General features: G+C 43.1%; 1 protein-coding gene across 1 annotated transcript in view; it reads left to right on the plus strand.

Moving 5' to 3' along the window:
- The first annotated feature begins 326 nt into the window (after nt 1–326).
- Nucleotides 327–12,606, plus strand: part of Phlpp1 (PH domain and leucine rich repeat protein phosphatase 1) — a 197,280-nt gene continuing 185,000 nt past the window's right edge. The window contains 5 exon segments of the mRNA XM_027417860.2: nt 327–503; nt 506–650; nt 652–695; nt 698–741; nt 744–1,926. Coding sequence (XP_027273661.2) covers nt 461–503; nt 506–650; nt 652–695; nt 698–741; nt 744–1,926 — 1,459 coding nt within the window. The 5' untranslated portion in view covers nt 327–460.

A 12,606-nucleotide genomic window follows, 5' to 3' on the forward strand; every position in this document is an offset into this window, starting at 1 on the left:
GTCAGTTTGTTTACCCTAAGGCTCCGCCCCTAGACTCCCGCTCTCCCTGCTCCGCCCAGGAATGGCGTCATGCACTGGTAATGCATATTCATGAGCAACTCCGCCCCACCCGCCTTCCCGCGCTTCATTAATATTCATGAGCAGAGCTTGGGCCGCAGCTCTAGGGCGCTGAGGCTGTCCGGCGGCGGGCGGGGCCTGGCGCTGGGGAGCCCGCGACCCGCGGGGAGGGCGTGGGGGGGGCGTGGCGGGCGAAACGGCGGGCGCGCGGCGGGATGGAACACCGAGACACCGACGGAATGCTCCGGATCGCCACATAATCCTCTGGAACGGCCGCGCCGAACGCCATCGGCTTCTCCCTTCTCTGCGCGCCGCCGCCGCCGCTGCCGTCTCCCACCTTCGTCTCACCTCCTCCTCCGCTGCTGCCTCCGGAGCTGGGGGGGCGACGCGAAGCCCCGCTACGATGGAGCCCGCCGCCGGAGCTCCTGCACAGCGACTCGCGGACCCGGCGGTGAGGACCGAGCCCCGCGCGGCGGCGGCGGCGAGGGTGCTCGGAGTCCGGCTCCCGCGCTGAGCTTGGCGGCCGCGAGCGCGGGAACGGCGGGCGCGGCGCGAGAGCAGGCCCCCTGCGAGGCGCCGCCGGGGCCAATGCCCGCGCGCGGGAGGCACCGGGCGCAGGCGGCGGCGCGGGGCACCTCAGTCCGCGCCGGCGGGGCCGTCCCGGTGCCCGCGGCCGGCGGCGGCGCGCCAATTCGCTGCTGCTGAGGAGAGGGCGGCTGAAGAGAAATCTGTCGGCCGCCGCCTCGGCGTCCTCGTCGCCGTCCTCGGCGTCCTCGGCCGCCGGCGGCCTCCCGGCCTCCTGCTCGGCCTCGGCGTCTCTGTGCACCCGGAGCCTGGACAGGAAGACTCTGCTCCTGAAGCACCGGCAGCTGCTGCAGCTGCAGCCGTCGGACAGGGACTGGGTGAGGCACCAGCTCCAGCGGGGCTGTGTGCACGTCTTTGACCGCCACATGGCCTCGTCCTACCTGCGTCCAGTGCTCTGCACGCTGGACACTACGGCCGCCGAGGTGGCGACACGGCTTCTGCAGCTGGGCCACAAAGGCGGCGGGGTGGTGAAGGTGCTGGGCCAGGGGCCGCCTCCCGCTGCCGCCGCCGCCCCTGCAGGCAGCGATCAGACCCCGGACGCCGGGCTCGGGAGGGACGTGGAGCCACCGCCCTCGAGCGGCACTCTCGGTGCTGTCGGGGGCCCAGCGCGAGCGCCTCCCGCCGATCTGCCGCTTCCCGGGGGCGCCTGGACACCCTGCGCACCCCGCGCCAGCCCCGCGCCCTCGGACTCCAGCCCCGGAGAGCTGTTCGCTGGGGGCCCTGGTTCCCCACCCCGCGCCCCGCACCCGGCCTCCGACACCGAGAGCTTCAGCCTGAGCCCCAGCGCCGAGAGCGTGTCAGACCGGCTGGACCCCTACAGCAGCGGTGGCGGCTCCTCCTCGTCCGAAGAGCTAGAAGCTGACCCGGCCTTGGTCTCGACCGGGGCTCTCGGGCCGCCGCCCCTCCGTCCCGGCCGCCCCGCGCAGCCTCAACCGCCTTCCGCGAAGACGTCGCCTTCACTGCAGCCGAAAGCCCCGAGGGGTGTCGATGGCACGGGCGGGATGGCCAGCCAGGGTCCCAAAGAGGACAAGGCGGTGGCAGCTGCAGCTCCGGCCGGTCCTCTGTCGACTCCGGGGAGGATCCGGGAAACCGCGCAAAAGACGACTTCGCCGCCTTCCCTGTATGTACAGTTTCATGGAGAGACTACCCGGCGCCTAGAGGCGGACGAGAAGCCATTGCAGATCCAAAATGACTACCTCTTCCAACTGGGATTCGGGGAGCTGTGGAGGGTGCAGGAGGAAGGCATGGACTCGGAGATTGGCTGCCTCATCAGATTCTATGCAGGTAAGAAGTTACCTGCGCGTTGATGTGTGGTTTCCAACCCTGGCAGGGACCGATAAATGATTCAGGGGGGCTGGTGAGTCTGTCTGACACCCCTTTCTAGCTTGTTCACTTGCCATCTGTGTAAGTACTAAATTGAGCATTCTTTAAATCTGCAAGTTTTAGTTGAGTGTCCAGGGCTGAGGTTGTAAACCAGGTGGGTGAGGTGACAAAGTCATCTGGAATACAGGAAACAGGTTAACACCTGTGTAAAGATGCTTCCTCCAAGCCTCTGCTCTGGCTCATTGGGTTGCAGGCAGTTTGGAATTTCAGGAAACTATCTGATGTATATATGGACAGAGGATGCCTTGCCTATATTCAGCTGCCCGTAGTTTACCTTTTGTAGACAGAGTGTGGGCTGCCAGGAGCGTGGCTCTTGTCAACTGATGCCCTTGTTTGTTCCACTGCCTGCCATGCTTGTTTACTCTCTGAGTCCTATTAGACACCTGCTTACCCTGTCTTTGTTGTCAGAACTGTGACAGGACTTGAAACAGACTAGAGTTCATCGTGTTGGTGGTTACTGCCTCTCTGATATGACTCGACTCTTGTCTAGCGTTTTCAGTACCTGTCCAAGAGGCTTGGCTGGAACCAAGTTATGGAGTTACATGGGTGCTGGTTATTGTACCTGAGCTTTGTGAGCCACTTGTGTTCTCCCTCTGCTTTAGAGTTCTCTTTGTTTAAAATAATGTAGGAGGGCTAAAACTCTAGGTGTTATATTGCAAGGTGTGTATGAAAAATAAGGCTAACAGCCTCAAGACTCCAGAGCTGTTCTTCCTCTTGTGTCTTAGTTGCAGTTTAGTTTGCATGAATTAGTTGTCTCTAACACCCATATTGAAATATGCAAGACAGCATCCCTGGAAGAGGTGTTCCTCTAAGTTTTGTTGAAGTTTTTCTGAACTTAAGTGGCTATTTTGATTAATATTTGCCTCATAAACCAAATTGTAATACAGTAGCATTTTCTTGGAGATAGTATATTAATGGATGATACACCTTTAATTTTTTTTTTTTCCCAGAAAAGTGTAGGGAACAACAACTGTGTCTTTTTCTTTCACGGCTCATGTAACTTGTGAAATATTTCTTTGCAAAAGCATCAAATAGTAATCACACTTGGAAGGGAGGTTATTTTAAGATGAGAATGATAACCTTTCTTAATACATAGAGGGAAATGGTTATAAAGCAAGGTATATGCAATGGAAAATATTTGAGCATGCTTTTATATATGGAGGAAGCTGTTCTTTCCGTTTGCTCACGACTGGATAGGTTGATCAGGATAAATACTTGTGGGAAAGGTTGGATGTCACAGTTCTGAAGTTTATTGGGATTCTCTTTGGTTGTCTTTTCCGTAGTGTTTAAAATGTTCTGAGTGGGCTATAAGCAATTTGTCTTTATTCTTCATACTCATCTCATTTTAAAAGTGATCTGATTTTTGGTTAAATCTTAAATTTCTGGTGTGGTTATTTTAATCTTTTTGTTTATGAGAAGTAGTAATTGTTACCTCCTTCAGAACCTACTGCTTTATTTTTGTGAGCACAGCATAAATAGATGCAGGCGTCAGTGTATATGCTCATAAAAATAACCAATAAATTGAGGATGCTCCACACAAATTAGTATTCAAGAACACAGCCTGTTCTTGAAGTGAAGCCTGTGTCCATGTGTTCTAGAAGGAAGGTATCTGGTTGTTGCAAAGGTGTGCAACTGCTTATTTTGGCATTTAAGCAAAGCTGGACTTACTTTAAACCTGAATCAATGTACTGAACATGACTGAACTGATAATTGTCATAGAATAAAACTCAGCATCACTAGATGCTATTTCAGTTTTCACAAGGATGTGTGTTACTAACAGAAGGGCACTGCTGGAGGGTGGTCCCATATATATATATGAACATTGTCAGGACATATGGTAAAGGCTTACCCCGGACTGACGAGTGACGAGATTCCTAGAAATTGCTTCTGTGCTCCAGTGGAATATAGGACAGCCAAAAGGAGAGTGTTGTGTTTTGTCAGTGCTTTTCTGTAGGGAGAGTATAATTCATGTGTGTTTTAAATGAGTAGCTTGAAGAAGGCACTGGAAAATTCTGTATCCATTTGCTGCAATAATTTTCCATATATCCTAGTTTTGAATTTATTGTTACATGTCTTTTCTAGTAGAGTTAACAGCTAAAAGTTTGAGATGGCCTAACAATGTTTTCCTATTCAAACTGAGCACATTGTCCCTCTCCAAGTTCTTACCTTCTCAGCCACTTTGTTTATTTTCACAACGCTTCTGTCCACCAGAGGACTTCTGTTCTCTTGAGGGTCACTGTTAAATTTCAGTACTCACCATCTTTCTCAGGTTGTTTAAGGGCTTTGAAAGCTATTTGTGGTTACTTTGAATGGTTAAATATTTATTTGGGTAAGGTAAAATTAAATTCTACATGAAGTCATTATTGGATGAGAAGTATACTATCTAACTGCAATTACCAAAAACTTAGTTTGAAATTGTTACTGCTCCTATCACAAAAGCATTCTTTGAGTTTTAAAATGTGAGGAAATTCAATTGGTGTTATCTAATGTTACACTGATTTTGATTATGCTAATGTTTAATTTCCTTAAAAAAGTCATACATCTTAACTTGTACCTGAAAGAGTAATTTCAAGTTAGAAAAAAAAAATCAGGAATTCAGTTACCTGGCCTAAGTTATGAATGCCTAGGCCTGAATGAGCTGCTTTGTTTAGGGCTCCTGGGGCATATGTCATAGGGCAGTAGTAAACTCGTATTTAAATCTTTTTCATCACTTTTATTTTTGCTCTAGTAGTCTGCTTAGTTCAAGCTGGATGTAGCAACAGTGAAAGGTTGTTGCCCAAATGGAGAGCACAGCTGGCACCTAGTGAATCTTGGAAGATATGTTTGTGTGGGCTTCCTTAGGGTTGCTTGGTAGTCTGCCTCCTCCCCTTCTCATATTTCTATCCTTTCTCTCTTCTGGGAATGCTCAGTCCTTACATGATTTCCTACATGGTAACCAAGAAGGGGTGGTTAGCATCAGCAGTGTACTGACAAGCAGGTTCTTATTACTATAATTACAGCACTACTGAGTAGTGTGGTTTAAACATGTGATTCTAGTGTGTGCTTCAGTAGTGCTTTTAAGTACAAAGGGTTTTCATTTATTTGGTTGTTTTTTTTTTTTTTCTTAACACTTTGTTAGGTTCATATATTTGTTTTTCATATGAAGTGTGTGGTATCTTTTAACTATAGTTTGATAAAAACCATACATTGGAGTTTATTGTCTTCAAAACTATTAAAGGGCTTTCATATAAATGGTCTCATTTGTCTTTTCAAGAACCATTAGGGAGGAGTCCCTGGTGTCAGTCCTCTTTTCAGATGGAGATGGCACATTGACGATCTGATTCTTGCTGAGGGTTTTCAGCCCCTGGCAGAGCTGAGACTAGGGAGCAAAGATCCTCTGTGTGTAATTCAACTCACTTTCTATGAATTGGTGCTGAATTTCATTTACACTTGAGTTTCTGTTAAGAGCTTTCAGAAAATATGCTGTGTTTATTGGTAATGAGGTGCTATTATCTGCCAGTCCTGGGTGCTTCCTTGGAAAGTGCAGATGACTGTTTTTTATCACATGGCCTTTAAAAATGTAAAGAACCAAGATTGACAAGTAAGAGCAGTACAGAAAGCATTAAAGCATTCTAAATATTCTGGTTATAGATCTTGATATTTAAACTTGATAAGGCTTATGTAGTGATTAAATTTTGTACAAGTATTTTTTTGTTTGTTAAATCTTTATTGGGAAGTTATCTAAACAGATAACTTAAGAGTGGGTTTTATGACTACTTCTTTTAAAGCAGTGAAGTTACCCAGAGCTTGTCTATTTGAAATTTGAATTACCATTACTCTTAACAGTAAATAGTGTGTTATTGATATTGTATCATTTTGTGTTCTTAGGTTGTATTTGCATTTATTCTCTGAATTTCAGTATGGTGTTTTGAAAGTGGTGGTGGTTTTGTACTTAAAAAATGAGTGTAGAGAGGAGATAGGCTAGATCAGTCTGTGGGAAGTCTCAGGTTACACGAGTTAGCTCGTTGCTGAGGTAAGTAAGATTAATCAAGGGTATACACCTAGCCTGTGAGGCTCATAGGTCAATCCACACTGCCAGCAGGAAACCAAATAGATTGTCAAATCAGCTGCCTTAAATGGTTGTGTAAGATGTGTTTGTTACTGTCGCCTTATAAAATTGAATTTAGCTTTTGGTTTATTAGGAAGATAACATTCCCTGACATCATAGAGGATGCATGCCTTGTATAGATCTTGGTAGTTTTGCTTAACATATGAATTAAATTTGTGTAGTTTGTTAAGCAGCTGGTGGAGTTTGTCCTGATTCTTTTGACTTCCATCCTGTTTGGGTCCCCAGGGATGTGTTAAACACACACGCACACAGAGGCATTTCTCCCATGGCAGGAGATTTCAGATGTGCCACATACTATTAATATCTTCTCTTTCACGTGACTGAGCTCTGTGGACTTTTAGAGAACAATTTTCCCTCAAAGTTTTCCTAGAGTTAATAGCTCGCCTTTTTTCAAAGGCCTCTCTTACCTCAACTTTGAGATTAATTTAATGAGACATCTGTCAAATGAGGCATCTTACATTTAATGATTTTGTTATGTGTCACATTTCATGGCATTCAGTCTGCTGGGCAGGAGGAGGCTTAATTATGAACTCTGAAAGTCCACTCAGTGGGAAAACTGTCTCTTTAAAAACACCCCGCATTTGTGAAAATTAGAAAGAGGTCTTATCAAAATGTCTCCTGACAGTGTGGGCAGATAAGCCCTCCTCCACCCGCCTCCTGAAGCCGTCCCCGCCCTTTAATCACATCCATCTGCTGAATCACTGGCACTCAGGCTTTGGATCCAGACTGGTGGCCCCATACCTCTAACTGACACTGAGGGTCCACATAGGGTCCCTCTCCTTCTGATTGGCACTGAGGATTTAGCTCTGCATAGTGTCCTTGTCCCTTCTAAGGCAGACTCTTGTATTTACCTTTGGTGAAAACAACAACAAAAAACCACACACCAAACACCTGCCACGTGGAGTTTTAGGTATTTTTAGCCTAAGGCTATTTGACTGCCTGTTTAGATTTACATTAAGCCTCAATTAAGGATTTAGAAAATTCTAGTAAGCTGAAAACTCAAGGGTCTGGAAAGAATGGGCTTTAATGGTACTGTGATTAAAGAACATTAGGATATCTGGTTAGCCATGAAATAGCTCTTTCAAGTTATGTCATATAGTAATTTTTATCAAGCATGATAGTGGTCACCAGTTAACGAAGTAGAGTTTAAATATTTTGGATGTGATAGTTTTCTTGTAATTATGAATTGTCCTGCAACCCTTTATAGTATGTTGGATGGAAACAAAGCATAGTTGTCCTACGTATTTGTGTTGAAATATTTTCTCCTTGTATTTTTATATTTGTTACTGCTTTTATTCATTGTAGGACATTTAATAATAAAGTCTTGTTGAATGAGGTGTACATCTAGTGGCTTCTGAATTGTAGCAGTGTGTTAAAACTGGGCAGAATACTTTATTTGAATGTAGAATATAGTTTGAAAACACAAATACTTCAGTAAAAAGGGGAAAGATTTCCCAAATTTTTGGCATAAAAGTTTTCTAAATGAAGCTTGACTAAAGATAAATTAGTTTCATTTCCAGTTATATATATGCATTCAGTTGAAGATTGACTATAAATTAAATATAATTTAGTTGTGAACCATTTCAATAATCAGGGAAAATTCTGTTTAGAAATTTAAAGTATAAGTGTATTTGAATGAGAGGTTTTGTTTGTTTTGTTTTCCCTTTACATTTTCCTCATTTTTTCCAAGCAGGAAGGAATTTGTCAGTATTTCTGACCCACATGTTGGATGAAGAGCACTTGGAGACAGGGTCTTTTCATGTTCCTGCATCCGGTTAATAGGTTCTAGCATTTGGGCTTTCTTGTCAAGTACCAGGCATGTTTTTAAATGTAGCAACAGTAAGCATGATCTTTGCTGGTTTTCATTACATATTTAATAATTACTTGGTTGTGTATTCAGTTAACTTCTGAATACAATATTGGTCCTGAGTTTGAGATCTTTTGTTAAATAAACAGATTTAGTTTTGGTGCTTTACTATGAGAACTGTATCTCTTGGGAGAGCTTTCTTTTTTCCTTCCTATTCAGGTATTTTGAGGGCATGGCTAAATGTAGCTTTATTGTTGACACTACATCTGGTATTTTTTTGGTGTTGGCTGATGCTCTGTGTATGTTTTGGGGGACAGAGTAAGGTAAACTGTTTCTTATCAAAATACAAAACTCTGGGGGTAAAAAAGCCCCCTCCTGTTTCATAGTCTGCTGGTGCTGTGTTTTGGAGAATCCAGTTTGTTCTGAGAGTTGTTAAACTTGATATGATTCGGGCATTTATTTTTTTCTTCCTGATGCTGAGGATGGACTCCAAAGCTCTTGATACATACTAGACAGGAGTGCTACTCTGCTCAGCCATATCCTCAGCCCTTGTTTTTGTGAGTCAGGTCTTGCTAAGTAGCCTAGTTTGGCTTTTGAACATGAGATCTTTGTGTTTTGCCCCTGCTGGGGTCACAGGTGTGAGCTACCAGACCTGCCTGAGTATTCATTTTAATGTATGTTGGGCTGTGATTTCCTTATCTGTAAAACAATGAGCTTGGAAGTAGGGTAAGTCCACTATCTATCTCTTCTGACTCTTACATCTGAGACTCTATTGGCAGGCTTAATTTTAGATAGATTTTTAAAGTTGTCATTTTTTTTTTTTTTGGAGTGCTGTATTTTTGGTTCAAAACTGTCAGCTCACCTAGAAAGGGCTTACATCTAATATATTAAGATTTGCAGTCAAAGCAGGCTTCTGTTTGGATAGGATTCAGACAAAAGAAGATAAATAATGTTTTATTTATCCTCTCCATCATTAATAACTTTCCAAAATAGAATCTGGCATGCTAGAAGTGAAGTTAAATTCTTTTCTTAATTGATTCATAAAGTTTCCTTCACAATCTGGTTTATCCAGCTTACTGTAATATTACATGTAGAGGGACCTCATTGTTCAAAACTTGCCAGTTGATTATTTTTTTAAGATTGTTTTATGGGTATGTGTGTATGAGAGAGAGAGAGAGAGAGAGAGAGAGAGAGAGAGAGAGAGAGAGAGAGAGAGAGAGAGAGAGAGAGAGAGGAGTGTGTGTTTGTATGTGTGTAGGTACCCATAAAAGCCAGAAGAGGGCACCAGACATGCTAGAACTACTGTTACAGGCAGTTGTGAGCTGCCCACAGTGTGGGTGCTGGAAACTGAATCTGGGTCTCCTGGGAGAACAACAGATGTGCTTAACCACTGAGCCAGTCTCCATGTCTTGTTGGTTAGTTGTAATTCAAGGTGAGCTTTGTGCCTGTACTAGTACCTACCGATGGCAGGAAAACCACAAAAGAAAACAAAAATTCCCACTACATTGATCAGATTATGGAATTCATGAAACTGAGATAATTTAGCCCAGCTGTATTTTACTAGCTGGGGACCGTAAACTCACAGGTATTGTAGTTAATGATCAGTGGTAAGTGATAATAAGTCAGTTTCAGAATTAAGAGCATGCCCAGATTTTGATAGGTGCTCCAGTTCCTTTTCCCCCACATTGTGAACTTGTAAGGTTAACAATTTTTAGATGTTCTTTGTTTTATTCAACATGAAGGTTTAAAAACTGTTCTTTACACATTTCTTTCTAATCAGTGCCTTTGAGAGGTGGCATATCACTGTGACAGACTGTAAGGGAGAACCTGTAACTGAGAAGCAGCCAGCTGGGTACTCTGCACAGAGGGAAATTAGATTTCATCCTTGATGCTACCTACCAATTGGGAGACTTAGGATAGAACTTATAACAGGTTGCTGAGAAGAGGCTGAGTTTTCGAATTATCAATGCTGGCTTGCTTCAACTTTGAAGTTGAAGTAGTTGGAAGAATGCAAATGTTGGAAAAAGAAATGATGCTTTTAACTCCAGCACTGGGGAGGCAGAGGCATGTGGATCTCTGAGTTCGAGGACAGCTGGGATAACACAGAGAAACCCTGTCTTGAAAAAACAAAACAAAAACGAAAAAACATTTAATCAGTAGAAAAAAATTAGAGTAGATTTGATAAGTTTCTCTCCAAGTATACATGTACTAAACTATTCCATATTAACTGTAACATTTATTAATAATTTCAATTAAAATATTTTAATTTAAAGTTAATTGTTCAGCTAATAGTACCTGTGTTAAGTTCTGCTGAAGTACCTGTTCACAGTTCTGTCTTTGTGTAATTTGAACAGTTGAAAACACTTTGTTCAGTGATCTTTGTACTTCTGTGTATTGATTTTTGAAGTCTGTATCATGACCTATCCTTTGGGAGGTATCTATGATTGGTGGTAGCAGAAATATAATTTGTGAGCTCTGGAATCAGATTTCCAGGTATTTTTAGGGGTATGAGATTTTCTGCTAATGTATCTCCATTTTAATCATTTCTGTAAGCAAAAGTTTTAACCTTTCTGTATAGAAGTTAACTTATTCAGTCAATTGATTCCCTAAAGATTACTGTTTGTTGTTAGTGTGAGAATAGAAACCTTTTTCAAAATGCAGAAGTACAAAAGTGTAAGGTTACATTGCATCTGGAAGATTTAGTATGTATTCCAGAGACTGAAGCAAGGGAGAATTTCTCTTGATGGTCTCTTAGAAAGATGGTGTGGCTGGACTGACATTCAGATTTAAATAACAAGGAATTCTTATGCATAAATACTGTTTCAGTTAGCAGGCTTGTACTCACAGACACACATGCACACACGTTCCCCACTGTGTTTTTAGGTAGGTGGCGGCAGGAGTCATGGTTGTATTTGTGAGTGAAGTGTATGCTTGTTCTTCTTGAGGAAGAAAAAACCTTAACAAATTGTTATTTGTATTAACTTGAATGTATTTTTTTTACACCTTAGTGTTTTAGTATGAGTGCCTGTTTGTCACTAATCTGCTGTTTTGGGTGGGTGATTTTGTCTTGATGATTTATAAATCTCTTTGGGAGGTTCATTTAGGGAAAAGGTTTGTTTCCCAAATCACTAATACTTTTGTTATCCATCCCCATCTTACTGATCTTTTCCTCTGAGTCCTGAGATCCTGTCATACTTAGGCATGCCTTCCTCATCCAGAGATTGGAAACCAGTCCTCTCTGATGTTCTTGCTGTAATTTTAGTTATCCATCTGTTGTTTGATTAAATAGGAAGTTGTCCCCACATTTTTTATTGTCTTCTTTACTCATTGAAAATTCTACTCTGTTCCCAAGAGAGTCTTGTTTTTAACTCCATAGGAAATTCAGATTTATGTTATGGAGTAATTTTGGTCTAGTAACTTTTGAATTTGTTGAGGAAAAAATAAGACAATGAAGGCTATTCAGTCAATTTACTATAGCTTTTGTTTTTATGCTTTCATTTCCTCTATGACCATTACTTAAAAAAAAAGATTTATTTTCTGTGGAATGTATATGTACTCCCTGTGCTGTGCCTGCAGAGGTGTTCGTTTTTTTTTTTTCTTGACAGGGTAGCCCTGGCTGTCCTGGGACTTTCTATGTAGTTCAGGCTGGCCTCAATTTCACAGAGATCTGCCTGCCTCTGTTTCTCAAATGCTGAGATCAAAGGCCCGTGCTTCCTCCCCCACTGCCCACCCTCACCTTATTAGATTCTCTCCTCTGTGGATTCCTTAGTATATCAGAGTGCCAAGAGTGGCTATGTTGAGAGCTGGGTTGCAGGTGGAATGTAAATACTGTTTGGATATAGTTTTTTCACTTATTTATCAAAGTCGCTTTTACATTTTTATCATAGTATTTATTGTGTCACATGTGCATGTGCCCTTGCGGAGGTCAGAAGACAACTTATAGAAGTTACTTCTCTCCTTCTACCATGTGCGGCCCAGGATGGAACTCGGGCTGTCAGGTGTGATGGTAAATACCTTTACTCACTGAGCAGACTTGCTGGCCCTAACGGCATTTGAAAAAAATACATTCATGTATATAATGTACCTTGGCCATATCCATCCCTTCTTCCCTTCACCTAAAGGAAATTTAAAAACGTGATTCTATGTTTCAAATTTGAACTCTTGGACTAATTTCCTTTTGATTAGGCATTAATCTTAGTTTCTTATTTAAATTACAGAAAATTCCTCTATTTCACTTTCTGGAGAAATCTGAATTACCTTGATGGCTGTTGCGAAATACAAGTGGTTTACCTTTGGAATTTAGAAAAAGGAAGGCTAAGACACCTTTTGAAATTAGTAGGCCTGGCTGCCATTGGAGCTTTGAGGTTTTCTCTGGTTGACCTGGGAAGGAGGTCCATGAATAGTGATCATGAACTGATCATAATTATTACTACTGTGTTTTGGTCCTTGGGATTGAATCCAGGGCCTCGTGTGTGCTAGGCAGGGTATATTGCACTTGAAGTGACATCCCCAGCCCCTGTTGATTTAAGAGCTGGGAGATGGTTTGGTCAGTAAAGTGCTTGCTTTTCTAGCAGGAGGACCCAAGCCAGATCACTTAGAACCCTCAAATGCTGGGTATGGCAGTGGTGGCCAGCCAGGCTAGCCTAATTGGGGAGCTACAGGCCAA

Source organism: Cricetulus griseus, chromosome 5, assembly GCF_003668045.3.
Source record: "Cricetulus griseus strain 17A/GY chromosome 5, alternate assembly CriGri-PICRH-1.0, whole genome shotgun sequence".
Taxonomy (NCBI): domain Eukaryota; kingdom Metazoa; phylum Chordata; class Mammalia; order Rodentia; family Cricetidae; genus Cricetulus; species Cricetulus griseus.